The sequence below is a fragment of the Canis lupus genome, chromosome 11, assembly GCF_011100685.1.
Source record: "Canis lupus familiaris isolate Mischka breed German Shepherd chromosome 11, alternate assembly UU_Cfam_GSD_1.0, whole genome shotgun sequence".
NCBI classification, from domain to species: Eukaryota; Metazoa; Chordata; class Mammalia; order Carnivora; family Canidae; genus Canis; species Canis lupus.
The window spans coordinates 67,595,315-67,622,256 of NC_049232.1; the positions used below are offsets into that span (position 1 = coordinate 67,595,315).

Genomic DNA, 26,942 nt, shown 5'->3' on the forward strand with positions numbered 1-26,942 from the left:
TCCAACGTCTTTCTCCACCGCTGATTTCCGTTAAACCTTCGTCCGCGGACGGCGCGCAGCCTCCCCCCGGCGGCCTCTCGGAGGCCAGGGTGGCCACGCGGAGGGCTGCGGCCGGGCTCGGGGCGCGCTTCCTGCGGGCGGGCGGGGGCGGGGCTCCGGGCGCGCCTCCTCGGCCCCCTCCCCTGCCTCCCTCCTCCCCTCCGTCCTCCCTCTTCCTCCCTCTTCCCCCTCTTCCTCCTCCCCCTCCTTCTCCTCCCTCCCCTTCCTCCCTCCTCCTTCTCCTCCTCTCTCCCTCCTCCCCCTCTTCCCTCCTCCCCCTCCCTCCTCCCCGTCCTTCTCCTCCCTCTCCCTCCTCCCTCCTCCTTCTCCTCCCTCCTCCCTCTCCCTCCTCCCCCTCCTCCTCCCTCCTCCCCCTCCCCCTCCTCCCCCTCCCTCCTCTGGCAGCCGAGGCGCGGCGGGGGCGGGGCCGCAGGCGGGCTGTGGGCGGCGTGGCGGGGCGGGCTGGGCGCCCCCGGCCAAGGTGCGAGCGAGCGGCGGCGGGCTCGGGCTCGGGCTCGGGCTCAGGCTCGGGCTCGGGCGCGGAGCGGGGCCTCGGGCGCGCAGCGGGGGCGCGCGGTGCGGAGCGGAGCAGCCCAGCCCAGCCCAGCCCAGCCGGGCCCGCGCGGGCAGAGACGAGCCGGCGGCGGCGGCGGCGGCTCCCGGCCGGGCGGGCGCAGGGCCTCGGACCTTGCGCGGCCGAGCGGGGCGCCGGGAGCGGGGCGCCGGGAGCCGGGGCGCGGCGGGCACGGGAGGAAGCGGCGGCGGCGCGCGCCATGTCGGGCGGGCCCCCCAGGGGCCTGCCGTCCACCGGGCCGCACTCCCTGCTCGACATGCCGCACCCGCTGGCCGGCTCCAGCAGCGAGGAGGCCGTGGGCGGCGACAGCACGCCCAGCCCGGACCTGCTGACGGCTCGCAGCTTCGGCGACAAGGTGGGGCGCGCGCCGGGGAGCGGGGGCGGGGCGGGGGCGGGCGGGGCTCCCTCCGGACCCCGGGCCGCGCCCCCGCTGCGCCCCTGCCCGGGGCGGCCGTGCCCGCGGCCCCGAGCCTTCGCGGAGGGCGCGCTCGCTGCGGGGCGGGGCGGGCCGGGCCGGGCCGGGGCGGGTGGCGAGCGCCTGTGACGGCGGGGCCGGGGGGCGCGTGTGTCCCGCCGGTGCGTCCCCGAAGGCCGGCCGCCCGCGCACTTGTGGCTTCCCCCACTTTCCTGGGACTGCGGGGCGGCAAGAGTTCAGGGCTTTGGGTGCCGGGCAGGACCGGCGGGCGTGGCCTTCCCCACGCTCGGCATGTGGGGTGAGCCTTGTTGAGGTTTGCTGTGCGCCCCGAGGAGTCCCCTGACTCGGACCCCGGCGGACCCCAGCCGAGGGCACGGTCTGGCTGTGGCTTCTGTCTGGGGCCTTCCCCACTGGTCAGCTTTGCCAGAGGCCCGGTTTGTGGTGGATGGAAAGAAAGCCGCCCTTTGACCTTCTTTGTGCAGAAGGAGGCTCCTGAGTTCCTTAGAGGAGCCTGATCCTGGTGCGGCTTGGAGAGACAACAGGAGTCCAGGGTCCGGGGGGGGGGGGCGGGGGGGGGCCGGCACCCCCCTGCCCCTCCACCTCGGCTGCCGTGGCCACCTGCCCTCTCATTGCAGACATTAGAATTGTTCTTAACACCTGTGATCCGGATCCCCTCCTCCTAGTGAATTCTTCCTTGGCCCAGTGCTACATGGAATCAGAGGACCTAATTCTTTCCCCCGTAGATGGGAGGGCGTGTGGTAGGAGAAAAATGAGTATCAGTGCATGGAGCACTCAAAATAGCCATGGAGGGGAACTTGATGTGCCTTCGTGAAAGAGTTTATGAAAGCCGGGAGTGAGGAGTAGAGCATTAGGAACAAAAAGATTTAAAAAGCTAATGAAACCAATGGATTGAGCAGCTTGAGGCAGGTGTGTGTGGGGGGGAGGGGGACGGAGAGGGCTGTTGGTGATTTTTTTCTCTTTATTTTATAGATGATAAACTATATAGGAAGGGTGATGTTGCTTGGAAATACCCGGTGCATATTTGACATTCAGTAAGCAGTTGTTGAGTGACTGAATGAATAATTTGTGGCTTTCTTACAAACGGAGACATTGTTCCTACACTACACCTATGTAGGATAGAGACCCAAGTTAAACCTTCTGATTTTCCTTCTCAGGGTAGTGAATTATCGATTTCTGTGTAACAGATTACTCTGAAATTTAGCACCTGAAAATAGTGTGTGTGGGTCAGTGGTGTCAGCTAGAAGCAGCTTAGCCAGGTGGTTCTGACCTCAGGTCTCTTTTGAGGTAGCGGTCAAGGTATTGACCAGGGCTGGGTCATCTGAAGGCTCGGTTGCGGAGGATCAGCTCCCAAGCTCACTCACTGGGCTGTTGGCAGGCCTTAGATCCTCCTCATAGGGCTCCTTGACCTGGCAGCTGGTTTCCCCCCAGAACAAGTGTTCTAAGAGAGCAAGAGATCCCAGGACTCAAGCTACACTCCTGTAAAATCTGGTCTTGGAAGTGACATAATCCTGCCATATTCTGTTTGTCACACAAACCAGTGCTTGTACAAAGTGGGAAGAGGGAATAAATACCGGGAGGTAGGGATTATTGGAACCGTCTTGAATGCTGCGGCCACTGGTGGCTATTTTATTTATTTTTAAAATGTTTGTATTTATTATTATTACTGTTATAATTTTTAGTAATCGTTACCCACCCAGTGTGGGGCTTAAACTCATGGCCCTGCAATCCAGAGTCGCATGTTCTTCTGACTGAGTCAGCCAGGTGCTCCCACGGGTTTAAACAATTGCTTAATGATCCTCTCCTGGAGGATACCTGCCTCAGAAATATGGGCATTTTAGTAAATACTGGGAGGACAGACGCCCTGTACCACTAAGGTCTTGTTGGTCGGCGGGAAGTCAGGCCCAAGTCTCCTTCCCGCTGGCTTCTTTTACAGGGGCAGTTCTGTGAGAAAGACAATTTTGAAGCTGTTCTTATTAATTATTGAATATTTAATAAGTCTCCTTACAGCTGTAAGAAGCATCAAAATGACATCACTCCCAAGGGCCTGATTTATAGTAAGCCACTTTTCCTTAGAGGTTAAGTAACCAATTCTTCTCCTTGACTGGAAGTAACATTTTCCTTGAATCTTGGCATGCACGTGTGTTCTAGCAACTGTGAAGAAATTTTTGTAGAGAGAAGCTAGCGTGCAACAGAGGTGAGTCAGGATCGGTGGAAGGAAGCCTTCTCTTTACCCTCTTTCTCTTGCCCAGGCAGCCTGGGGGTCACGGGAGGACAGGTAGGAAAGCTGAGTCCTCTGATCCGTCTTTGAAAAGAAACTTGTTTTCTCGCCTTTTTTGGACAATGGAGTTGTGATCTTGGATGTTGGTTCAGAATCAGTTCTGGGCTTGGAGAATGAGGGTTTGACAGGCTGCTCATGGTACAGGGTTATTATATTATGCAGAGGGGGGTTACTTTCTGTGGACCCAGGATGTCGCCAAGAACAGGCAAGCCTTGTGTCTTGGTCCCGCGGATGCTTCTGAGCGGCGTCTGGGATGCTTGCTCAAGAAGCAAATGACAACCAAATACGAGGGCTTTTTCATCCACCAACTTCTAAGAATCCTTCGTATCTTCGAAGGATTGCTTGTACTAATTCTTTTCATGCCAGATGAACTCACAGGCCTTCCATTACTACCTCCTTCATCTCCACCTAATGTAAATAAACCACTTGGCCTGCCTCGTTCTTACTTTCATCTGCAAACCACTCTAAGCTGCTTCTCCCCTGACTCAGCCTCCAGCTTTTATATGTCTCCCCAAACTTACACACCAAGCCCACTCAAGCCCCAACTGGTTAACACCCCTTCCCATATCCTCAGCCTCTTCACTGAACTCTTCCCCCTACTTCCTGCCCTCTTAGGTTACAGCTTCTCCAAAAGTCTTCGAAATGAGGTGTCTTTTCTTCCTACACTCCACTTATATCAGGATCAAGAGATGGAGCTCAGTGTCCTTTCTCTCCACTGCCTTTTTACGAACTAAGCTCTTCTCCCTGGAAGCCCATGTCATTTTATTTGTTCCTTCACATATTTGAGGGCCTACTACAGGATAGGCACCGTTCCAGGAACTTGAGATGAGTCAACCAGTGGAAGACTCCTGCCCTCATTGGGTACGTTTTAGTGAGCACATACTATATTATATAATATATGCTATGGAAGGGAGAAAGACTAGGTTGGTGGGGGGAGGTTCAGGATCACCGGCTGTGGGAGGAGGATTTGGATAGGCCTTCCGAGAATTTGAGATTTGGAGGAGGTGAGGGGGGGAGTCAGTGAGCGGATGTCTGGAGGCGTGTCCAGGTGGAAGGAACAGCTAAAGCAGAGGCTTGAAGCATCTGGCTGGTGTAGTATGGAATAGCCTCGAGGCCACTGTGCCTGGGGCAGAGTGAACAATAGAGTTGTTGACTAATAGCTGAGAGCAAGGATCCAGATTCTGTAGGGCCTCATAGGCCACCTGAGAATGGTGGCCTTTACTCTGAGTGCCACTGCAGGGTCTTCAGCAGGAGAGCACGATTTGACTTATGTGTTGAAAAGGATCACACGGGCTGTTGAATTGAGAATCCTTTATTTGGCTATTCCACTGAATTATGGAATTTCTAGTTAAAAGGACATAAACCAAATGCAAACTGGCAAAGAAAAACAAAATCTAGTGGTTTATGCTTTGAAAAGCCCCAGGTAGGGGCACCTGAGAGGCCCAGTTGGTTGGGCATCTGCCTTCAGCTCAGGTCACGATCCTCGGGGCCTGGGGCTCGAGCCCTGCGTTGGGCTCCCAGCTCCGGGGGGAGCCCATTCTCCCTCCCCTTCTGCCTGCAGCTCCCCTTGCTTGTGTTTTTTTCTCTCTCAATCTCTGTCAAATAAATAAATAAAATCTTAAAAAGAAAAGAAAAGCCCTAGGTAATTCGACTTCAGGAGGGGCTGGAACTAGGTATTCAAATCATATTGGAAATCTGTCACTCTCTGTCTCTAGGCTCTGCTTTCTTCTGTGTTAGTTTTATTCTCAAGCTAGCGAGGGGATATGTTCTACAAATAAGCCTCACAACTTCAGCAGAAAGAGAGCACCTCTTTCCTAATAGCTCCAGCCAAAGCCCTGGGCTGGTGTCTCATGGGCCTGAACTGGGTCAGGCACCGAAATCAAGCTTTGTTAACTCTGACTGCCCGGACCTGCACCAGGTCCTTATCTTCGGAGAGTGGAGAAAGGAAGTTTTCGCAGGTCTGTTTGTTTGAACTGTGAAATGTACGTATAAAGCATATAAAACGTTTAAAGACTAAAGAACAATAAACACTCATGTTCCTACTCCCCAGGTTAAGAGAATATTACTAGTATTTCAGAAGCCCCCTGTGTGCCTGGGGAGGACAGAGGGTTCCTGCAGCCGGATCAGGATGCTGCTAATAGAAGGAGGAACGAAGGAATGTGGAGCGGGCACAAACATCCATCACAGGACTTCCATGACTTTCTGTTCCCTGTCATTTCTAAGTCCTCTGCTTCTCATTCATTAAAATCTCGAGGCCCTAACTCACTGTCTTCTCAAATTATGCCCTCTCCTTCAGGGACTCTGTTAAAACCTTCAAAACTATCAGCTTCTTGGCTTTATCTCCACACACCTTGACCTCTTTTTCAATTCAGCCGCCCTCTCCCTGGCCACACCCGTACTCAGAAAGGTTCCAGCTTTGACATAATTCCATGGGATAGCATCGTCTCTCACCTTCCCCTCTTCCCAGTCAGTCAGGACTGACTGCACCTGTTCCCTAACCGCTTTTACTCACCCCCCTCCTTCAGGTTGCACCACTAGTCTCATCAGTTCTCCCGTTAATTCCTTTCCTCTATTCCCTTGCTCTCCTTTTACACCCCACCTGGATCATTCCATTGGCTCAGGTCCTTTGCCTACGCCTAGGATGCAAATGCACCCAGAGAATTGCTGCCAGTGTAGGTTCATGGGTACCAACCACAGCTGGGGCCTCAGTAGTGCTGGGCGCTCCTTTCTTTACACAGAGGCTCCCAGGGTGCGCCCTGGCCCATCTGAAGCTTCTCTCTGTTCTCACGCCTTCTGTCCCTCTGCTCCTCCCTCCTGTTTTGCTGATGGGAAGACGGAAGCCACCATAAAGGAACTTCTTTTTCCAGACTATGAAATGACCTGAATCCGTAGCCATCATTTCTTGGTTGCCCCCAGGTACCAGAGAGGGGCTTCTGATCCGCTCCTGGACTATGTGGCCTGCCCATCTGGCCTCTCAGAGACCTTGCTCTGTTCATTATTCCTCATTCGTGCCTGTGTCTTCACACTCCCTCTCGGCTGGCTCATTCCATCAGTACTTAAACATGCCCAGTCACCCTCGCCTTGAAAACAGACCAGGAGTCAAGAAAACCCTGCTGTGATGCCTGCTTCTTCCCCATCTCATGACCTATTCAGTGACTCTTTACAGCCTGCCCCTGTTGTCTTATTTGCTAACTCCTTAGCCTACTCTGTCTACTTTTTTTTTTTTAAGATTTTATTTATTAGAGTGGGTGAGAAGAGAGCACAGTTGGGGAGGGGCCGAGGGAGAGGGAGGAGCAGACTCCCCACTGAGCAGGGATCCCGATGTGGGACTTGATCCCAGGACCCTGGCATCGAGGCCTGAGCTGAAAGCAGATACTTAACCCACTGAGCCACCCAGGCGTCCCTGCTGTCAGGTTTCTGACTTTACTCATGACTTCCTTCTTGCAAAATCCAGGAGCCCCTTCACCGTCCTTGTCTATCCTGACCCTTGCCTTCCACGTAGCACTTGATGCTGTTGAGTACCCTCCGACTGGAAACACTCTCTACTTGGCACTCCAGAGCCTGGCTGGATGTTTGAACCCCTGCTCTGCCTACCCACAGTCTTTGTAAGAGCAAATTATTTAACCTCTCTGAGCCTCAGTTTCCTCATTGTTAAGGAGGGGCTAACAGAAACACCTATGTCCCAGGGCTGATGGATCTGGGGAGTTCATCCTTAGAGTTGTGTCTGCTACATAGTGGGCCTTCAATAAACGTGAGGTGGTGAGGGTAGTTCTTGCTAGGTGGCGTACTCTCCGTATTTTCTTTTGCATTCCTGCCTGGTGTTCATCAGTGTCTGCATCAGCTGTGGCCCAGTCAGGGTGAAAAACCGCTCTAGGTATCTCAGACTGAGAGGCTCTAACACAGGGAGTTAGTTACGTAGGTGATGGGAGACATGAGAGGTCCAGCAGAAGACGGTGAGATGAGTAGAGTGGCAACAGCAGGAAAGTGCTATCACCCCCAGGGCTAGAGGGTCAGTGGGAGGAGGTGATGTTAAAATCCAGGAGTTTCCGTAGGAACTAGAACTGTGGTGGGGGGTGGGGGGGTGCTCAACAAGAGTAGGGGCCACTGAGGAGGGAGGCCTAGAGAGGAAGCAGCTGCTGGGAGGGATGCTGTGTGAAGCAGGGTGGAAGGCTCTGGGCTTGGGGAGGAACACCCTGAAAGACCTTTTGGGTCTTTGATCAGTATCTTCCGTTGGCCAAAATATCTTCCGTGGTGAACACGTGCCTTTCGGAGAGCCAGGCAGTCTTTCTTGAGATTTGTTCAGGTGGATGCCAGGGTTATGATTATGAACCCTTGTTTGCTGCCATGTGGAGAGAGGCTACTGAGGCCAGAGCGTAGGGCTGGGAGGGAAGCGGGGGACGGGCCCGGAGGTCACTTGGATCCTGGATCCACCTGGGCCAGCTATGCCTGAAGCTAGCACTGCTGCTTGCTTACAGGATGTCGTGAGTTCCCTTTTATTGACACTGTCTTCAGTTGAGTTTGTCACTTGACACGAAAAAACATTGTTAGATACATTGACCTTAAAATGTGAAATAAAAATTGAATTTTCCTTTGGGAGTATTGGGAAGGGGAGCTTAGTTCCTATTGGCCAGCCCCATTGTCGGGGTGTATGTCTGCAAGTCAGCTACGGTGGCAGAGGTGGTGTTTTCTCTGGGCCCTTGAAGTTTGGGGAGCCCTTTGGGTATGGGGTGGGGAGAGCATCATGGGCTGAGGGAGTCGCCTGAGCAAAGCTCCTGAGATGGGAAAGACCTGTGGCCGCTGCAACTGGATGGAGTCGAGGGATGTGTCGGGATGGGTTTTGAGGGTCCAGAGGTGGGGGGTGGTGAGTGAGGAGGTGGGGACACAGGTCAGCAGACCCAGGACTGCATTGCATGCTGTGCTGCGGAGCTGAGCTTTTATCCTGTGGGCAGGAGGCAACCCTAGAGGGTTTTTGAGCAGAGGACTGTGTGATGGGTGCTTGGGACGGGGAGTGGCTGGCAGTGAAAGAGGGAGTAGGGAGGCATTAACGGGGTTTTGGTGGGAGCTGTTCCTTCAAGAAGACAGATTAGAAAATGCAAAGACCACTCGTGTTGGTATAGTGGGCATGACAGGCGCCCTCCCAGAGAGGGGGTGCAGACTGGGAGGCAAGTGCGAGCAGGAAGTGTAAAGGTGATCGGGGTGCAGTTTGAGGCAGGATCAGGACAGAGGTTGTCTGAACCCCACCCTTGGAAGCCTACTCGGAGTTCAGGGCTAAGCGCAGATGCTGCTTCCGGGAAGCTCCTCCGTATCATATAGATGCGTAACCCCTAAAAATCCAAATAAAAATGGCTGTGGAGGGGGCACGAGGGTGGCTCAGCGGTTGAGCATCTGCCTTCGGCTCAGGGCGCGATCCCAGGGTCCCGGGATCGAGTCCCCCGTCGGGGCCCGCTTCTCCCCCTGCCTGTGTCTCTGTCTCTGTCTCTCTGTGTCTCTCAAGAATAAATAAGTAACATCTTTTAAAAAATGGCCATGGAAGATGCAGAAGTTGAGGTGGACAATGAGTCTTTCGGAAGGGGGGGGGCTGTGGCGCGTTGGGGGTAAGAAGGGTGGTGGCTTGGGGTAAACGCGGGTGGAGGGGAGACGCTGAGGGCAGGAGAGACGGGGGCTCTTGCTAAAGGTTCGGGGCGAAGTCAGAGGTTTTGTATCAAGACGCAGGAACGACGGCTTGGGCAAGGGGCCCGAAGTGGCGTGGGGGCGTCGGATTCGCTGGGGAGGTGTGCCAGGGGTCGCCGGCTGCCCCGTGGCCGGGTGGGAGGGGGTGGTCAGGGTGCAGGCTCCCGGGGTGCAGGCTCGCAGCTGAGACCAGCCCGTGTCGGGGTAGCAGAGGGCGGGCACTAACCCAAGCAGAAACCTTTAGGTTTTGAGCTGGGGCCTCCGCCCGGCTCTGCGTGCGAGAGAGAACGAACAGGACCCCCCTCCAGGGCTCTCGGTCCCGGGCACAGGAGCTGGCATAGGATTGAAGGCGCCGAAGATACCGGCTCTGCGGCCTCGGGCGAGTTGCTCAACCTCGTGGGCCTCGGTGTCCCCCCGTCCGAATGTTGGGGTATTTTACGGGGGTGCGTGTTTGGGATAGTGTCCGGCCCGAGCAGATACGTGCAAACGCCAGGTGTCTGCACGGCCTTGGGAAGCGGACCCCGGGGCTAGCGGAGCCGCCAGCAGTTTGGTGGACAGGTGGCCGACTGAGCGGGGGCAGGCGCCAGAAGTGGTAGGTTCCCCGGGTGTCCCCCACGCCCCAACCTGCCCAGAGCTCGCACCTCGGCCCCCCACGCCCGGGGGAGGCTGGTTCCCAGGCACTGGCCGCTGCTCCCCGGGGGGCGTGTGTGGGCGCTTCACCCCCAGGCACGTGGCGGTCTGCCCCGGGGGTGGGCAGGGTAGGGGAAGCAGGCGGGCCCAGGAGTGCAGGTGCTGGCAGCTGAGCTGGTCAGGGTGGGGGGATGTGGGCACCGACAGGCTTGGTTTTTTTTTTTTTTTTTTAAGATTTTATCTATCTATCTATCTATCTATCTATCTATCTATCTATCTATCTATCTATCTAATCTATCTATCTAGGAGAGCACAAGCAGGGGAGGGGAAGGGGCAGAGGAGAAGGGGCGAGGCAGAGGGAGAAGCGGCCGCCCCGCTGAGCAGGGAGCCCGGCCCGGGGCTCGATCCCAGGACCCTGAGATCATGATCTGAGTTAAAGGCAGACACGTAACTGAACCACCTGTGCGCCCCACCGACAGTCCCCGCTATGGTCATGGTGGGAGTAAGGTACAGGCTGGAAAGAGGGAGTGAGGGTGCTGCGGAAAACGGTGGCTCTCCCAGAGGAGATGACGTTGGAGGTGGCGAGTGGAGCCGTAGGTGTCTGAGCAGCGGCCGGAGCAAGGAGCAGTGACCGGCGCAGAAAGCCCGCAGGTGCCCAAGCGCGGCAGCGTGCGGTCGCCTGACTGGCCCGAGAGACGGCCTCTGGGTCAGCCGCTGGAGAGTGGGCAGGGGGCAGACTGCGTCTCTAACGGCAGACAGTGAGGGCCTTACCCTGGGTGATCGGGAGGCCAGTACTCTAAGCGGGGAAGGCGCAGGGCCGTGCTTGGTAGGTCACAGTGGCTGGGGTGGGTTGGGGCGAGTCAAGAGGTGGGGGGTCCAGGGAGGGGATTGTTGGAGCAGAAGCCTGGTGGGGGGAGCAGTCTCAGTGGAGTTTTAACTCACTGATTCCAGGGAGCTTATTGCTCAGTTTTGTTTGCACACCAGCCTCTAATCTAAGCAAAAGGCAAACCTATTGTCAGGCTCACTCGAAGCACAGGAGTGAGCAGGAATCGGGGTCTGAATGTTCTCAAGAGCCAGTCTCCTGCTCCCAGACCAGCTTTATCCGTGAGGGAGGGAAATGGGGCGACTGATAGCTTCCATCCCTCATATTTTCTAGCCGTGCCTCCTGAGAGGGAGTGAATCTCTTACATGGGGAAAATCTCTGGGAGACACAGGTCGGGTCTTATACCTTGCCTGAGACCAGAGGTGCAACCATGGCTGGGGCCAGAGCTGAAAGAGTAAGTCAGCCCCCATTCCAGCTGTGGGTTCCAGAGCAGCTGTGAGATGTGTGTGCCAGGCAGACAGTAAAAAGATTACTTCCAGGGGAGATTGTTGAGTCACAAGTTTTAGTGACTGGCTGAGTCATCATGGCAAGAATAAAATAAATTTTGGGAGAAACAGGTCAAAAATTAAACTATAGATTTTCTAAGACATAGATGCTTTTTATTTTTTATTTTATTGTTACTTTAAAAATTAATTTATTTTAGAGAGAGAGCACAGGCACACAAGCAGAAGGAGGGGCAGAGGGAGAGAGAGAGAGAGAGAGAGAGAATCTCAAGCAGACTCCCCACTGAGCGTGGAGTGGACGCAGGGCCTGATCTCACGACCCTGAGATCACGACCTGAGCTGAAACCGAGAGTTTGTCACTTAGCTCACTGTGCCCAGTCTGGTGCCCCAGGTATAGATACTTCTTAAAATAAAAATTGAGATATAAATCACATAGCATAAAATCCACTTTTTAAAAGTGTATAGTGTGGTGGGTTTTAGTATATTCACAGGTTGCACAACTCTCTCCAGTGTCCAATTTCAGTATGTTCATTACCCCAAGGATACCTCATCCTACCCATTAGCAGACACTCCCATTCCCCTCCCTCCCAGCTCCTGGTAACCACTTTTCTATTTTCTGTCTTTGTAAATATGATGCTTTTCCTTTAGATACCTTATATAAATAGAATCATGCAGTATTTATCATTTTGTGACTGGTTCATTTCCTTAGAATAATATCCTCAAGGTTCATCCATGTTACAGCATATGACAGGATTTTCTTCTTTTTATTTAATTTATTTTTTTAAGATTTTATTTATCCATTTGAGAGAAGACAGAGATAGTGACAGAGAGCATGAGTGGGGACGAGGAGGAAGCAGACTCCCCGCTGAGTGAATGTACCATTTTACAGTCCTACCAAAAGTACACAAGGGTTTCAGTTTCTTCAGTCTCACTAACACTTGATATTTTCTGTTCTTTTTTTAAAAGCTTTTTATTTTTTAAAAGCTTTTTATTACTATTTTTTTTTTTAGAGAGGGAGGAGGGGTGGTGGGGCAGAAGGAGAGAGAGAATCTTAAGCAGGCTCTATGCCCAGCTTGGAGTCCAAGGCAGGGCTCAATCTCACAGCTCTATGATCATGACCTGAGCCAAAATCAAGAGTCAGACACTTAACCAACTGAGCTACCCAGGTGCCCTGATATTTTCTATTCTTTTGACAAAAGTGGCCATCCTAATGGATGTGAAGTTTGATTTGTATTTCTCTGATGATTAGTGCTGTTGAGTGTCTTTTCATACACTTTCTGGCCATTTGTATATCTTCTTTAGAGAAATATGTGTTCAAGTCCATTCATCATTTTTATATCAGATTATTTGATTTTTTTATTGTTGAGTTGTAGGAGTTCTTTTTATATTCTAGATATTAACCCTGATCAGATATATGATTTATAGATATTCTCTCCCATTCCATAGATTGCCTTTTTTTTTTCCATAGGTTGCCTTTGTGTCTTTTGCACAATATTTAAAAGTTCGCTCTAGTCCCATTTGTCTGTTGTTGCCTGTGTTTTTAGTGTCCTATCCAAGAAATCATAGCTAAGTCCAATGTCATGAACATTTTCTCCTGTGTTTCTTCAGGAGTTTTATAGTTTGGGGTCTTAGGTTTGGGTCTTTAATCCATTTTGATTTTTGCACATGGCCTAAGACAAGCGTCCCACTTCATTCTTTTACATGTGGATTTCTAGTTTTTCCCAGCATACCATTTGTTGAAAAGACGTCCTTTCCCCATTGAGGATATATATGTGTGTGTGTGTATATATATATACATGTATATGTATATATATATGTGTATATGTGTATATATTTATATATATATGTATACACATACTCTTAAAGCTAATTTCTTACTAAAATCAATAAATCATATTAGTAGTTGAAGTGCTAAGATGAATATATTCTACAAATGTTTGAGTGACTTTTCTGTACTATGTGCTGCATAAGGCATGTTCCTGGGAGTCAAGATATCTAAATTCTGGAAATGACAGTAGCCTGGGACAGGTCCATAATTAGAATAGATGTGCTTGTAGAAGAGCTGTTCTGTTGCAAAAATGGAAGCCCAGACCTTCTTCAGGGCTATTTAATTAGGGCAGAGGTGTGCTCTAAAGGAACTGGGCTTGTTGTCATCGTGCTGGCATCAGCATTTATGCTGCAAAAATGCAATATAGCAGCCTTTCTCTGTGCTGTCCAGTCAGGCAAATCTTGTTTATTTCATGACTTGCATCAGCAATTGTGAAGGGCACTTGGACTTTTTGTTCATTTTTCTCAAAGATTTATACAAAGCTTTGGCCTATTGTGTGCCATACCTTGCAGATACCTTAGATGAACAAGATGACCTTACTTTTAGGGAGTCAAGGCTGGGAAAGGAGACAGAGGAGGTTCAAGTGAAGTATTGCAACTAAAGATGATGAAAGGAGAATGCCATGAGGGTAGTCAGTGATTTCTTTGAGTTAAAGAAATTCTTGAGTGTAAAGCATGTTTGGAGGAGGCATTGGGTTACCTATTACAGGTTTTGTCCTTTAAATTAATGCTCGGTGTTGGGATTTCAGTGAGAATTTGAATAATTGTTTTCTGGTCTGACAATAATGGGGAATTTTTGACTGTCTTCCAGCCCTTAGGTTTTATTACGCATATGTTAATCCAGTGAATGTTCTTTAGCAGTGTATCCAAGATTGGCTATGTAATTTGCAGGACCCAGTGCGAAATTAAAATGCTTGTCCCCTTGTTAAAATTTTATCGAGAATCTCAAGATGATGACAGAGCAGTAAACCCAGTGGGGAACCCTTGTGAGCACAGAATCCCGTGTGAGCCCACACCCATGGAGCTGGCCCCCAGTATATCCTTTACAGGTACTGGTTGCCAGGTCCTGTTACAGTCACCTTGTAGCCATCTTGCTGTTCTAGGTCAGGACTGTTGGATTCCTTGGGTGTGTTTATAATGAGTCCAGGCTTCTCTCATCTGGATTGACTGTGGCACTTGCTCCTCCATCACCTGTCAACATTCTAGCATATCCTCTTTCTAGAAGTACTTAATGTAATCTCCCCTCATGACCAGCCTTTCATGTTTATGTGTGCTTGGGACTACATTTCATTCCCCCAACCAGTTGCTTCTGTTTTCTTTCCCCTTTGTTCTGGTCTCTTCCCCGGAGAGGGTGCCCAGCATAAATGCTCCCTCACTTATCCTTGCCTTCACGCAGAGATCATGGCAGGCTATGCTTATAATCACTGCTAGCATTTACAGGGCTCTAACTTTGGTCGGGAGCCTTGCTGGATCATCTTCCGTGCACTCCCCTATGATGTAGTTGCTGTCTTGTTCCCCTCTGATAGTGGAGATGGGGGGGGAGGGTGTGCAGGGGAGTGGGGGGAGGGAAGTAGGCTCTGGGAGCAGTAACTTGTTCCAAGGCAGAAAGCTAGAGAATGGGGCTGATGTGAACTTGGGTCTACCTGGCTTCAGAGCCCCTCTTCCTACCCACCACCACTGCTGTGGGATTGGCAGCCTGCCCCAAGCCCCCTCCCCTATTTCTGAGCACCTGCACACATTAGTCACCATAAGTAGGTTGCGTTCCCTCTAGGACAGTCTGTGCACAGAAGGGGAATGAAAGCAATCTCTCCTGTGTCTCAGCTCATGGCTCTTCTCCTGGGTCACTTTCTAGCTCCTCTCAGCCTTTGTCCTCACCATCCACACCTCCCTTGTTTTTTTTTTTTATTTTTAATTTTTAATTGTTTAAATTTTTTATTGGAGTTCAATTTGCCAACATATAGCATAACACCCAATGCTCATCCAATCAAGTGCCCCTCTCAGTGCGGGTCACCCAGTCACTCCCACCCCCGCCCACTCCCTTTCTACCACCCCTAGTTCGTTTCCCAGAGTTAGGAGTCTCTCATGTTCTGTCTCCCTTTCTGATATTTCCCACTCATTTTTTTCTCCTTTCCCCTTTATTCCCTTTCACTATTTTTTATATTCCCCAAATGAATGGGACCATATAATGTTTGTCCTTCTCTGATTGACTTATTTCACTCAGCACCTGCCTTGTTGGGGCAGCTTCTCTCCCCATCACCGCCAGGCTCCCGGATGAGTGGCTTTGTGCAGGGCTTCCATCTGCCTGGCCATCTGCTCCCCTTGCCTGGGCGGTAGAGTCCGGTCTGGGTCTGCACCCACCGCTCACCCCCCGCACAGCCCAGCAGAGGCCTCAGAGGGCATCCATCCCCAGACACCCCCCCACCCTGCCCCACCCCGGCTTGAAGCTGTGGCTCTGTGAGAGAAGCAGCAACTTGTCAGACCAGGTCACCCCCTTAGCTCCTGGCAGACCTGAGCTTAGGACCCGAGTACCAGACTGCAGCATTCAGTGCCCGTTTTCTGTGATTCATGATGTTAACTGGCCTCCCCTCAACACCCCCCCCCCCCCCCCCCCCCCCCCCCGCCCACCATCTCATTCTGTCCACTGCTCTGTTTCCCCAGCCCAGTGCTTGGTGCATAGCAGAGGCTTAATAAACACGTGCTGAATGAATGGATTCTGTCCTCTGTTGGTCATGCCCTGGGCTGCCCCTGCCTCTCCGATCGGCTTCTGTTTCCTTCAGGCCCTAACTGTGGGTCCGGCCAGCCACGGCCCCCGCCCTTGGCCGGTTCCTTACATCCCACCTCTGGACGGACTTTACACAGCTGCATCAAGGTTTAGGATTCCCCGACCTGTGACCTGCGGGGTCTCGCTTCAAATGCATCTCTGATCCTTGTCTTCAGCGTCCTTAAGGTCGCTCTCTGGTGAGGGCGTTTATTATTTTTTATTTTTTTAAAGATTTTATTTATTTATTCATGATAGATACACAGAGAGAGAGGCAGAGACACAGGCAGAGGGAGAAGCAGGCATCATACAAAGAGCCTGACGTGGGACTCGATCCAGGGTCTCCAGGATCACGCCCTGGGCTGCAGGCAGCACTGCGCCATCGGGGCTGCCCTGGTGAGGGTGTTTAAAATCATACCTGTCTTGGCCTCTCAAGTATCTCATTCCTCCTGCAAGCAGCATCACTGTTTCAATCTCTTCATTTCCGTGGTCCTAGTCAACATCCTAATTAAGATGTATGGTTACCTGTCCTGTGTTCCTGCTTTCACTCAGTCTGCTCTTTTCTGCCACGGTCAGCCAATGCTTACCTCCCTAAGAACACTGCCCTGTGTGTGTCATTTCCGCCGTGGGAGACCTGCAGCGGCCTCCCAAAGCTTTCGCCGTGGCCGTGCAAGCCTCTGCCTTCTGTGTTCAGGTCCCTATTTGCCTCTCTGATCCTCTCCTAGGGAGTTAGGGATATCCCTGCCAAATGATTTTACTCCAGAGCTGCCTGGCATGTCATGTGAATTTTCGCTTGCCCACCTTTTCTGTGTTTGTGTTTCCAGCTGCCTCCCACTAGGGCTTTGGAACCTTGCTACTCAGTGTGTTCCCTGGACCAGTGGCATTGACATCACCTGGGAGCTCGTTGCAAATGCAGACCCTCAGGCAGAGTTCTGGGCCTACTGAATCAGAATCTGCATTTTGACATTATTCCTAAATTTTTTGCATGCATATTAAAAATCGAGGAACTCTGTCTTCAAAAAAAGTTTATCAGGCTCAGCTAAGCATTCACGTCATCGGGGGACTCGTCAAATGATACTGATGCCAGGGGCCCACCTCAGGAAATTTGGATCTAATGATTCTAGGATGGCCTGGAGACTAGTGCTTAAAAAAAAAAAAAAAAAAAAAAAGGATTCTGTAGCTAGTTCTGACGTGCAGCCAAGGTTGAAATCACTTGCCTTAGAAGAATTCTCTGACTGACCCAGTGGGATTTTGCTGTCACACGTCTGTCTCCTAGACTGTGCTGTAAGCTCCTCGAGAGCAGAGGCTCCGTCTGGTTTGCTTACTGCTATAATTTCAGTCATGAACATAGCTTAGGATGGGGTGGGTACTCAGATATTTGTTGACTCAATAAATGGGCATGTGCTAAATGAGGAGTATATATGAGTATTTATGAGCATTTATTGTAATATTGTTTCTAATAGCAATAGGTGAGAAAGAGCCCAAATATTCATCAATAGGGAGCTTGTTGTAAACTATGGTAATTTATAAAATGCATGTTCAAGGGATAGGCAGCCTTATATACCCTGATATGCAACATAGCACACTGTTTTAAGGAAAAAGTAAAAAAAGGTATATACCAACTGTGTAGCCTATCATTTTGTGTTTTTAAGAGTATAGGTGTAAATGTGTACACTAGCCTTGGAAGGATGCACCTTTACCCCTCAGGAGGGTCACTTTCTGACCCTTTCAGAATGTAATCTTCCACCCCTGGAGGTTATTTGACCAAATTAGAAAGAACCCTCCAACTCTCTTCCTAATTTGGTTAATAATAGTTGATACTGATTAAAAAGGAAACATTTGCCTAACCAGCTCCCGACTACCCCTGATTGTATTTAAAACAAACATAAAAAATGAGCCTCTCACTCATAGTTCTATGGAGTAGATGGGTATGTTGTCCTCTGCTTGAAAACTGAATCATAACTGCTCACAACCTAAAAGGGACAAGGCCAGGCTGTTAACTGAGAGGATAAGAGAGATGATGCTCTTCTGGTAGTTTTTTTTTTATTATTATTAAAGATTTTATTTATTCATGAGAGAGAGAGAGAGAGAGAGAGTCAGAGACACAGGCAGAGAGAGAAGCAGGTTCCATGCAAGGAGCCTGATGTGGGACTTGATCCTGGGACTCCAGGATCATGCCCTGGGCCAAAGGCAGGCACCAAACTGCTGAGCCACCCAGGGATCCCCTCTTCTGGTAGTTTTTAATCTGTTGTGATCAAATACAGGTGAATATTGGCTCAGAGTGATCTTTTAACCTTTTCTCCTGGTGTCAAATTTTTTGGAACTATCTTTTTTTTTTTCTGGGTTAAAGAAGTCTTCTCTTTCCTGGTCCAAGTCAACTGTTGTTTCACTGATTGTCCAGACTTTCCGGGACTCCCATTTCATGCTTCTGCTTTTGTCCTTCCTGGCAAATGGGCTGCCCTGGACAGTGCCTATCATGGTAAAAGAGGAGGGAATGCTTTCAGTCCAGTGACATTTGCTCTTTTCCTTCCCAGTTTCCATGATCACAGCCTTTATCCTGGTGAATGGTTAGCTTCCTTGTAGCTTCTTAGAGATGGGGATGGCCAACTCTGAAACAAATGGAAATGGAAGAAATGGTACTGGGAGGTGGTTCTGTTAGTGATGACACTGACCCCTCTTGGTAAGACGGTGCAGTTGAGTTGACTTGATTCTCTTGGTGTAACAGATTGTCTTCGGGAGGCTTGGCATATTACTTTAGGTATCTTTGAGCAACCTAGAAAGTATCTTGTTTAGTGTGATAGACTGTGTATTTTTAGATAGAATAAGACCCAAATTCGAGGCTAACATGGATATCTGCAGATTTCTAAGCATGTCTCAGGTGCCACAGTTTGAGCAAAATGGTCACATCTCTACTTTAAACTGATTCTTTTTTTTTTTTTTTTTTTTTTCTTTAAACTGATTCTGAAGGACAAAAGTAGACACTGTTCTATGGTATTATTGTTGTTTTGTTTTTCTTAAATAATTTTTATTCTCTAGGACTTTGCGGTGTCCAATGCTGAGTGTGAGTGGAAAGGGTCACATTTATTAAAGACGTATTAGGGTGTTCCAAGATTATAAATTATAGAAGTAATGTTTACATTTTACAACTTTTTTACGATGAGGTTGACAGAAAAGTCTTGCTGTTGATTTATATACATGAATCAAGGAAACATCTATATGTCAGTTTATGATTTTGTAGTAAATGGGTAAAGAGGATCTGTTAATCGTGAGAAACAGTGTTACCAGCAGCTGAGTGAATAAAATTTATTTGCTACCTCTGCTTCCATAGCAAGGAGGTACACTACATAAAGAAATTTAGAATTTCCATTGGAGTGGTTAGAGTAATATAGGCTCAAAGCAGCTGAGTAGAAAGAATGGAGCCTTTGGAGTCCATCAAGGGAATCCTAATAGTCGCTTACTGCTGGAAAATTATTTATCTGCCTTGAACCTCTGTTAACCCTATCGATAGGGATCCCTGGGTGGCGCAGCGGTTTGGCGCCTGCCTTTGGCCCAGGGCGCGATCCTGGAGACCCGGGATCGAATCCCATGTCGGGCTCCCGGTGCATGGAGCCTGCTTCTCCCTCTGCCTATGTCTCTGCCTCTCTCTCTCTCTCTCTCTGTGACTATCATAAATAAATAAAAATTAAAAAAAAACCCTATCAATAAATGGGAGTAATAATAGTACCAATTTTGTAAGGTTGTTCTGATAACTTAATGAGATTATGCATAGTAGGCTTCAAAAGCTATTCTCATAGCTGATTTTTATAAATGAGATGGGCAACATGTTTTAGATGACTGCAAAGAATATTCTATAATTGTTAGATAGATTGTTATAGATTGTTATAGATTGTTAGAACAATCTATAATTGTTAGATACAGTAAGGAAAGGTGCATCTTGTGGTATAAATATTCAGAAAGTAAAAGATGGAAGAGAAGAAAAATGCTGGTTTCTAAAACAGCAAGGTTGTATGATGAAGGATTTTTATAAAACGACAGAAAAAATGGAAGAGAAAATCGACCCAGTTCTTCAGAAGAGTATATTATTGTGCTAAAGAAAATCTTGAGTCCTCTCTAGGATTATTTCCTGTAAGTCTGACTTCAAGGTCAAATCATATACCTTTAACAAATAACCCACAGTAAACATTCAAACATTCACAATTATGTTATATTTACATTACCATTGATCTGATTATTACCATGAACTGACTATGGCAGACATTTTCGTTTCATCTTTTTATTTGATTTTCATTTTGTTTGACCTAAGTGAATTACTCTTGGCTCATTCAACATGAAGCACAAGAGGAATCTTTTTGATATGTGTGCTATATACCTTGAGAAGAAAGGTTTATTTCAGCTGGTAAGAAAACAGAATTCCCTCCCAAAGGAAATAGATGAGAGGAACCAGACTTAATCAGGAAGTTCATATTCCATTCACTTATTCATCAAATATTTATCTAGTGCTTGGCACCATTCTTGGTGCCTGTAGCCAAATCCTCCTCGGACAGCCTAATGCATTTCGGGGCTTTTCAGGTTCCTGTTTCTCTTCCCCTACCCCAAGATTAAAAGATTAAGGTCTGAAATAAAAATTATTGCCGTTATCTTATAGCTTATTTATAGCATATAGGAAAGCTATTAATTTTTGTAATTTTATCTTGCATCTAGCCACCTTACTGAATTCCTAACACATTTCAGGTTTTTTTTAATATTTTATTTATTTATTCATGAGAGACAGAAGGAGAAAGGTAGAGACTTAGGCAGAGGGAGAAGCAGCTCCCTGCGGGGAGCCCGATGTGGGACTTGATCCTGAAACTCCGGGGTCATGCCCTGAGCCAAAGGCAGTCGCTCAACCACTGAGCCACTCAGGCATCCCTCAAATTATTTTTCAGTTCATTGTCTCCTTAGGAAAAAACAAGGGATTAATATATTTTTCAATTCAGTGCTTCCTTTCAAAAAAGTTTTTTTTTTTTTTCATTTTATTGCATTGGTCAGGACCAACGGATATTCTTAAATAGTGAGGGCATGCTTATGTTGTTACTTGTTGAGGGGAATGTATTGACTATTTTCTTACTAGATATAGTGTTTGCTGTTGGTTTATCAAATTAAGAAAAAATTTTAAAGTAATAGCTTACTACTTAAAAAATCAGGAATGGAATTTGAACTTAATAATATGCTTTCTTAGCATTTATGGAAACGATCATTTGATTTTTCTGCATTCATTAATATAATTAGTTGATTCTTAATGTTGAACCATATTTATGTTTATATTTAGGATAAATTCTACTTGGTTTGGGATTTAGTTTGCTAATGTTTTATATAGAATTTTAGATTTATTATTTTCTGTTTATTATATCCTTTTTCTCCTCCTCCATTTCTTGACTTGGTTAGATTGATCAAGAGTGCTTTGTTCAATTTTATTTTCCTCCCAAGTTCTCTTTCCTGTTTCTATTTGACTAATGTTTATAATTATATTTTTGTACCATAGGCAAGATTTCATTAGTAACTGTAATTTTCTCCAGAACAAGGAAACACTTTGGGCTTGCTTTTATCTCCCCTTCTAGGTTTTATTGAAATTATCCTGAATTTGAGTTCTTGATTATGATCATTTTTTAAAAATTAACGCCTCTTCTATCTTATAAATTCTTTTCTTAATGGCACTGAACCTCACAGTAACATCAGCTTTCCATTAAACACGTCTTCTTTCTTGAACAAAGCTTTATTCTGATTTATTTTTCAGTGTTCTGCATTATGTCTGTGAGTAACTTCATTTAAAAAGGAAACCCTGGATGGTGTAAATTACATATAAAAACACCTAAGTGGTATACATTATTCTTTTCTGATTGGCAATTTGCCTGAGTTTTTCCCCTTTATACCTATATAGAAGTTGTTCCATTGCCTTCTTTTTACTATAAAAACATTTAAAAAGGTTAAGGCAAAAAAAAAATTAAGGCATTTTTTGGGGTGCCTCAGTGACTCAGTGGGTTAAATGGCTGCCTTCGGCTCAGGTCATGATCTCAGGGTCCTGGGATCTGTAGGGCTCCCTGCTCAGTGGGGAGTCAGCCTCTCCCTCTGCCCCTCCCCTCCCCACTCTGCTCGTGTGTGTGTGTGTGTGTGTGTGTGTGTGTGTGTTCGTGTTCTCTCTCTCTCCCTCAAATAAGTGAATAAAATCTTTTAAACAAAGGTAGATTAACTTCTGGGGTGTAATTTATATAAGATAACTGTCATTTAAGTGTGTGATTCACTGGATTTGGCAGTTGTATGCCCCTTTGAAGCCACTGTCACACTCAAGATACAGAACATCATCTACACAGGCTTTGTTCTGCCCCCTTACAGGTCATCCCTTCCTCCACTCTTGGACCTAGGTGACCATTGATATGTTTTCTGTCAATATATTAGTTTTCATTTTCTAGAATTTTGTATAATTGGAAGCGTAAAATACATGCTCTTTTGTGTCTGGCTTCTTTCACTCAACATAGTGATCTTCATGGTATTGTATCTGTAGCTTTTTTTTTTTTCATTACTGGTTAGTATTCCACTGAATGAAAATACCACAATTTGTTTCTTCCTTCATCAGCAGATGTGTAGGTTGTTTCTAGTTTGGAGCCCTTAACAAATTAAGCCGCTACACTGGAAAAAGAAGAGCAAACTAAACCTGAAGTAAGCAGAGGAAGGGAATAACAAAGATTAGAGTAGAAATCGATGGAGTGACTAGAGGATGGAAAAACAATAGGGAAAACTAAGGGAACCAAAATATTGGTTCTTTAGGGAAAAAAATAAAAAACTGATAGACCTTCAGCTGGGTCGACCAAGAAAAAGAGAAGATTCAAATTACTAAAATCAGAAATGAAAGAGTAGATATTACTACTGAACTGACAAATAAAGAAGGATTACAAAGGAATGCTGTGAATGATTCTGTGCCGATAAATTATATAACTTAGATGGAGTGGACGCAAGACACAAATAAAGTGGCTGTGAACATTCATGTACAAGTCTTTGGTTGGTGGCATGTTTTCATTTCTGTTGGATAGATACCAAATAGCAGAGTTATGGTGTTCAGGAGCTCCACATCTTTGTCAAGAGTTAGTATTGTCAGCTTTTTACTCAGATCATTTCCAGTCAATGTGTAGAGTGTCTCACTGTGGTTCTAATCTGTTTCAACACAATTACTAATAATGTCGAGCCTCTTTTCCCATGCTTAATTGGCCACTTACATATCTTTTGCGAAGTATCTCCAAATTTTATGCCTATTTTTACAGGGCTATTTTCTTTATTATGGAGATTATACACATGCACAGAGAATTATTGACATAGTCTTAAAAATCACTTTGTAGAGGTATGATTCGCATACAAAAAGCTGGACATATTGAATATATACAACCTGTTGAGTTTAGAGTTAAATATACACCTGTGAAACCATCATCACAATCTGTGCCATAGGCCTATCCATTACCTCCAAGTTTCCTCCCACCCCCTTTTTATTACTGTTACTATTATTATTAGTGATAAGAACACTTAACATAAGATCTACCCTCTTAGCAAATTTTTAAGTATACTATATAGTATTGTTAACTGTAGGTAACTATGCTGTACTTTATCTTTTTTTTTTTTTTTTTAGATTTTATTTATGAGGGAGAGAAGAGAGCATGTGGGCTGGGAGTGGGTAGGGGAGAGAAGCAGAGGGAGAGGGACAAGCAGACTCTGCTGAGTGCAGAGCCTGTTGGTGGGGCTCGATCTCAAGACTCTGAGATCATGACCTGAGTCAAAATCAAGAGTTGGAGGCATAACTGACTGAGCTACCCAGCCCCCCCAGATCTCTAGAATGTATTTACCCTGCATAATTGTAGATTTTTACCCTTTGGCTCATACCTCCTGATAATCCCTTCTCCCATTCCCCTGGTAGTCTCCATTTCACTCTTTGCTTCTATGAGATGGACTATTTTAGATTTATCATATAAGTGGGATCATGTAGTATTTGTCCTTCTGTGTTAGGCTTAATTCACTTAGAATAATGTCCTCCATGTTTATTCATGTTGTTGCACATGGCAGGATTTCCATTTTTAAAGCATATGTATATACACACATACAGCATATATATTCTTACTGAGCTCTTGATATATTTCTGGATACAAGTCCTTGTTAGATAACATTATTACATTTTCTTCCATCCTGTGGCTTGTTTTTTTTACTTTAAATTTATGTGTGTGTGTGTGAGAGAGAGAGCAAGAGAGAGAGATTGAAGTTGAGATTTTTCTGTGTGTGTGTAGGCAGTGTATTCAAATGGCAGAAAATTCAGAAGATACAAAATATATCTGATGATAAAGTCTTTTGCCCATCATTTTCCTCCCTCTGACAGCAGGTTTCCCTCCCTAGAGGCAACTGATGTTACCAGTTTCTGGTGAACTTTCTGGAGGTCCGTATTATGCATAAATATGAAAATGCATATACCTCATCTTTTTTTTTTAAAGATAGATCTATCTATCTATCTATCTATCTATCTATCTATCTATCTATCTATCTATTATTATGATAGACATAGAGAGAGAGAGGCAGAGACACAGGAGGAGGGAGAAGCAGGCTCCATGCCGGGAGCCTGACGTGGGACTCAATCCTGGGACTCCAGGATCGCACCCTGGGCCAAAGGCAGGCGCTAAACCGCTGAGCCACCCAGGGATCCCCTACCTCATCGTTTTTGAAAACTCACATGGTAGTGTACCTTACCAGTGCTTTGTACTTTGCTTTACACTTATCCATAGATCTTGGAGGTTGTTCCATTTTGGGACATAAATTTCTTTCTCCCCTTCTCGCTCCTCTTTTAATGATTGTATAGTGTTCCATGTTTCAGTGAGTTTAGCACTTATACTCTCAGACAAGAGGTCTGTGCTGGTGATTCTTTTTTTTCTCTACCTAATCTTCTACATGTTTCTAGATTTTTCTTCTTCAATTCAGAAATTTCAACAGTCTGCTGGAGTTTAGAGGTGTATTTTTCTTAGCTGTTGCCCCTCCAAGGCCTTGCAATTTTATTGCTTTGTCTGTATGCTTTTCTTTCTTCATTCCCCCTTTTAGGGGAAAGGACTCTTTGAGGCTTCACTTTTTCTGGGCTCATTCTATCACATTGTATTTTCACTCTGATGGGAGAATTCTCTGATTGAATCTTCTGAATGATGGATTTATTTTTTTCTTTCATTCCATTCCAGTATTTCTACTTGTCTATTTAATGTACATTTAATCTCGCTTCTGTTTGTGCTAGTACTGGTTTCTGGACCTGCCCTGAGAACGTGGTGTCTACGATGATGATGCTGACTGAGGGCGGGAACTGGCCTCCTATGGACTCGAGTGTGCTGTGTGCTGAGTTTCTAGTCTGCACAGCTGGGGCCCTGTTGCTTCTACCATCTGGGAGAGGCACATGCTGTTGCTCAAACAAGGAGACTCGTACTTGTGCCACCACCGGGGTGTGTGTGTGTGTGTGTGTGTGTGATCATACAGGTGTGTCTGTGTGTGTATGTATAAATACGTACATATGCGTGCCCAGGCAGTGCACAGAGACTCCGTTGTTTGTCCCCACTGGGACAAAGAGATGGAGTGGAGTCGGGACAGAATGGAGAAGAGATGCTTGGAATTATTCTTGTGGGCTTCCTGTCAGGGTGTGTGGCTGATATAGGACAATAGGCTGGATGGACTGTTCTTAATTGAGGAAGTGGGAAGAGAGTTGCCCTACAGATGGAGAATTTCACAGCTGATCCCGAAATACGCTTCCTCATTTCTTTATTCAAGTTGCAGTTAATCATCATAACCGTCTCAGGGCCTGCTTCTGCTCTCAGTACTGTCATTTCTGGATTGGGTTTTCCTCCCCAGGCCCAATGTAGCTTGTCCCATCTCCTACCACATCCACCGTTGCCCACTGTGGCCCACTTTGGTTTTAGTTTCTCAACTCTGGCTAAATTTGATTTTTTTATGTAGACTTGATCCTGTCTGCTGTACCTCTTCCAGAAATTTCTCAAAATTTGTTTGACCGATGGCATCCATCCCTGTTTTATGGCTTGTTAAATGGGTTCATTCTCATGTTTACGTTTCTTTTGTCATTTTCATGTGATTTGAGTGGCAAGGGCATCAAATACGGGGGCTTGGCTCTCCACCATTGTGGACTTAGTGCTCCTCATTACTTTTCCCTGGCAGGGATCTAATAGCCTCTTTAACGAGTTTCTCTCCTTGTTTGTTCTCCATCCACAAAATTTTAATAATAGCAGCAGCTACTAGATTGTTTGCTGGGTGCCATGTATTGCATCAGAGTGGATTTAATTGTGGTTTTGTTTTTGTTTTTGTACCTCCTGTGTACCAGGCAGGTATCATTCTGGTTATGCACTGCTGCTTAACAAACCACCCCAAAATGAAGTAGGTCAAAACACAAATTTATTCCTAGCTCTTGCTGTTCTGTGAGTTGCCTGTCCTCAGCTATGTGGTTCTTGCTTGAAGTCTCTCATGTGGTCATCTGAGGGTTCAACCAGGCTGGGCTCCTAAGATAACACATTTGCGGCTGGCAGTTGGCTAGAGTGGTACCTCTCTGTGGCTTGGGCTGCTCAAAGCACGGTTGATGGGTTCCTGAAGGACACGTTCCCAAGAACAGATATTCTGAGACAGGAAATGTCGCATCACTTCTGCATTGTTCTTTTGGTCAGAGAAGCAACAGAGAACCACCTTGATTCAACAGGGTGGATTGATAGACTCCAGCTCTTGATGAGGAAGTAGCCAAGTTACGTTGCAGATAAGCCTGTGGGATATGATTGCCCCAGGCCCAGTGCTGAGGTACAAAGATAGCCGATACCATAGTTCCTTACCCCTTACGGAGCAGGGGCAGAAGCAGATAGGTAAGTAGGCAGTGATAATGCAAACGATAAGTGTCATGAAAGGGCCACATACAGGGCCCTGATGACAGCATTGTGGGGGAATCTAACCCATCCTGGGCGTGTGCTGCTGGGCTGGGGATGGAGAGGTTGGTTGAGAAAGAAGGCATCTTACCAGGGGTATTTTTGGATCTGAGTCTCGAGGCACACGCGGGCATTGGCTAGATGAACAAGAAGGAGGAAGGCATCCCAGGGTGTGTCTACACCATGTCTCTGTCTGAGATGTGCACAGAATTAAAACTATTTTTTACACTTTTCAGCATGGCATTTGGCTGACTGCTGTTTGTGTCCTTTGCTTCCTTGGGTGATTTTGAGGACTGCTTTCCTCGGGCTTGAATTTCATAGTGAGCTGAAATTCACTGGCTATAAAGATTACCATCTGCCCAGGCTCACAACTGCCGGAGGAAAAGCACTTGGGTCACTGAAGGTAAATGGACGTGGGTGGTGTCTCCTGCATTTTTATTCCTGGC

At 47.2% G+C, this 26,942-nt stretch overlaps 1 protein-coding gene across 1 annotated transcript in view; it reads left to right on the forward strand.

The window, feature by feature from the left end:
* Window positions 1-812: 812 nt before the first annotated feature.
* SNX30 (sorting nexin family member 30) overlaps window positions 813-26,942 on the forward strand; it is a 108,084-nt gene continuing 81,954 nt past the window's right edge. The window contains exon 1 of the mRNA XM_038553126.1: window positions 813-968. Coding sequence (XP_038409054.1) covers window positions 813-968 — 156 coding nt within the window. The remainder of the gene's footprint in view (window positions 969-26,942) is intronic.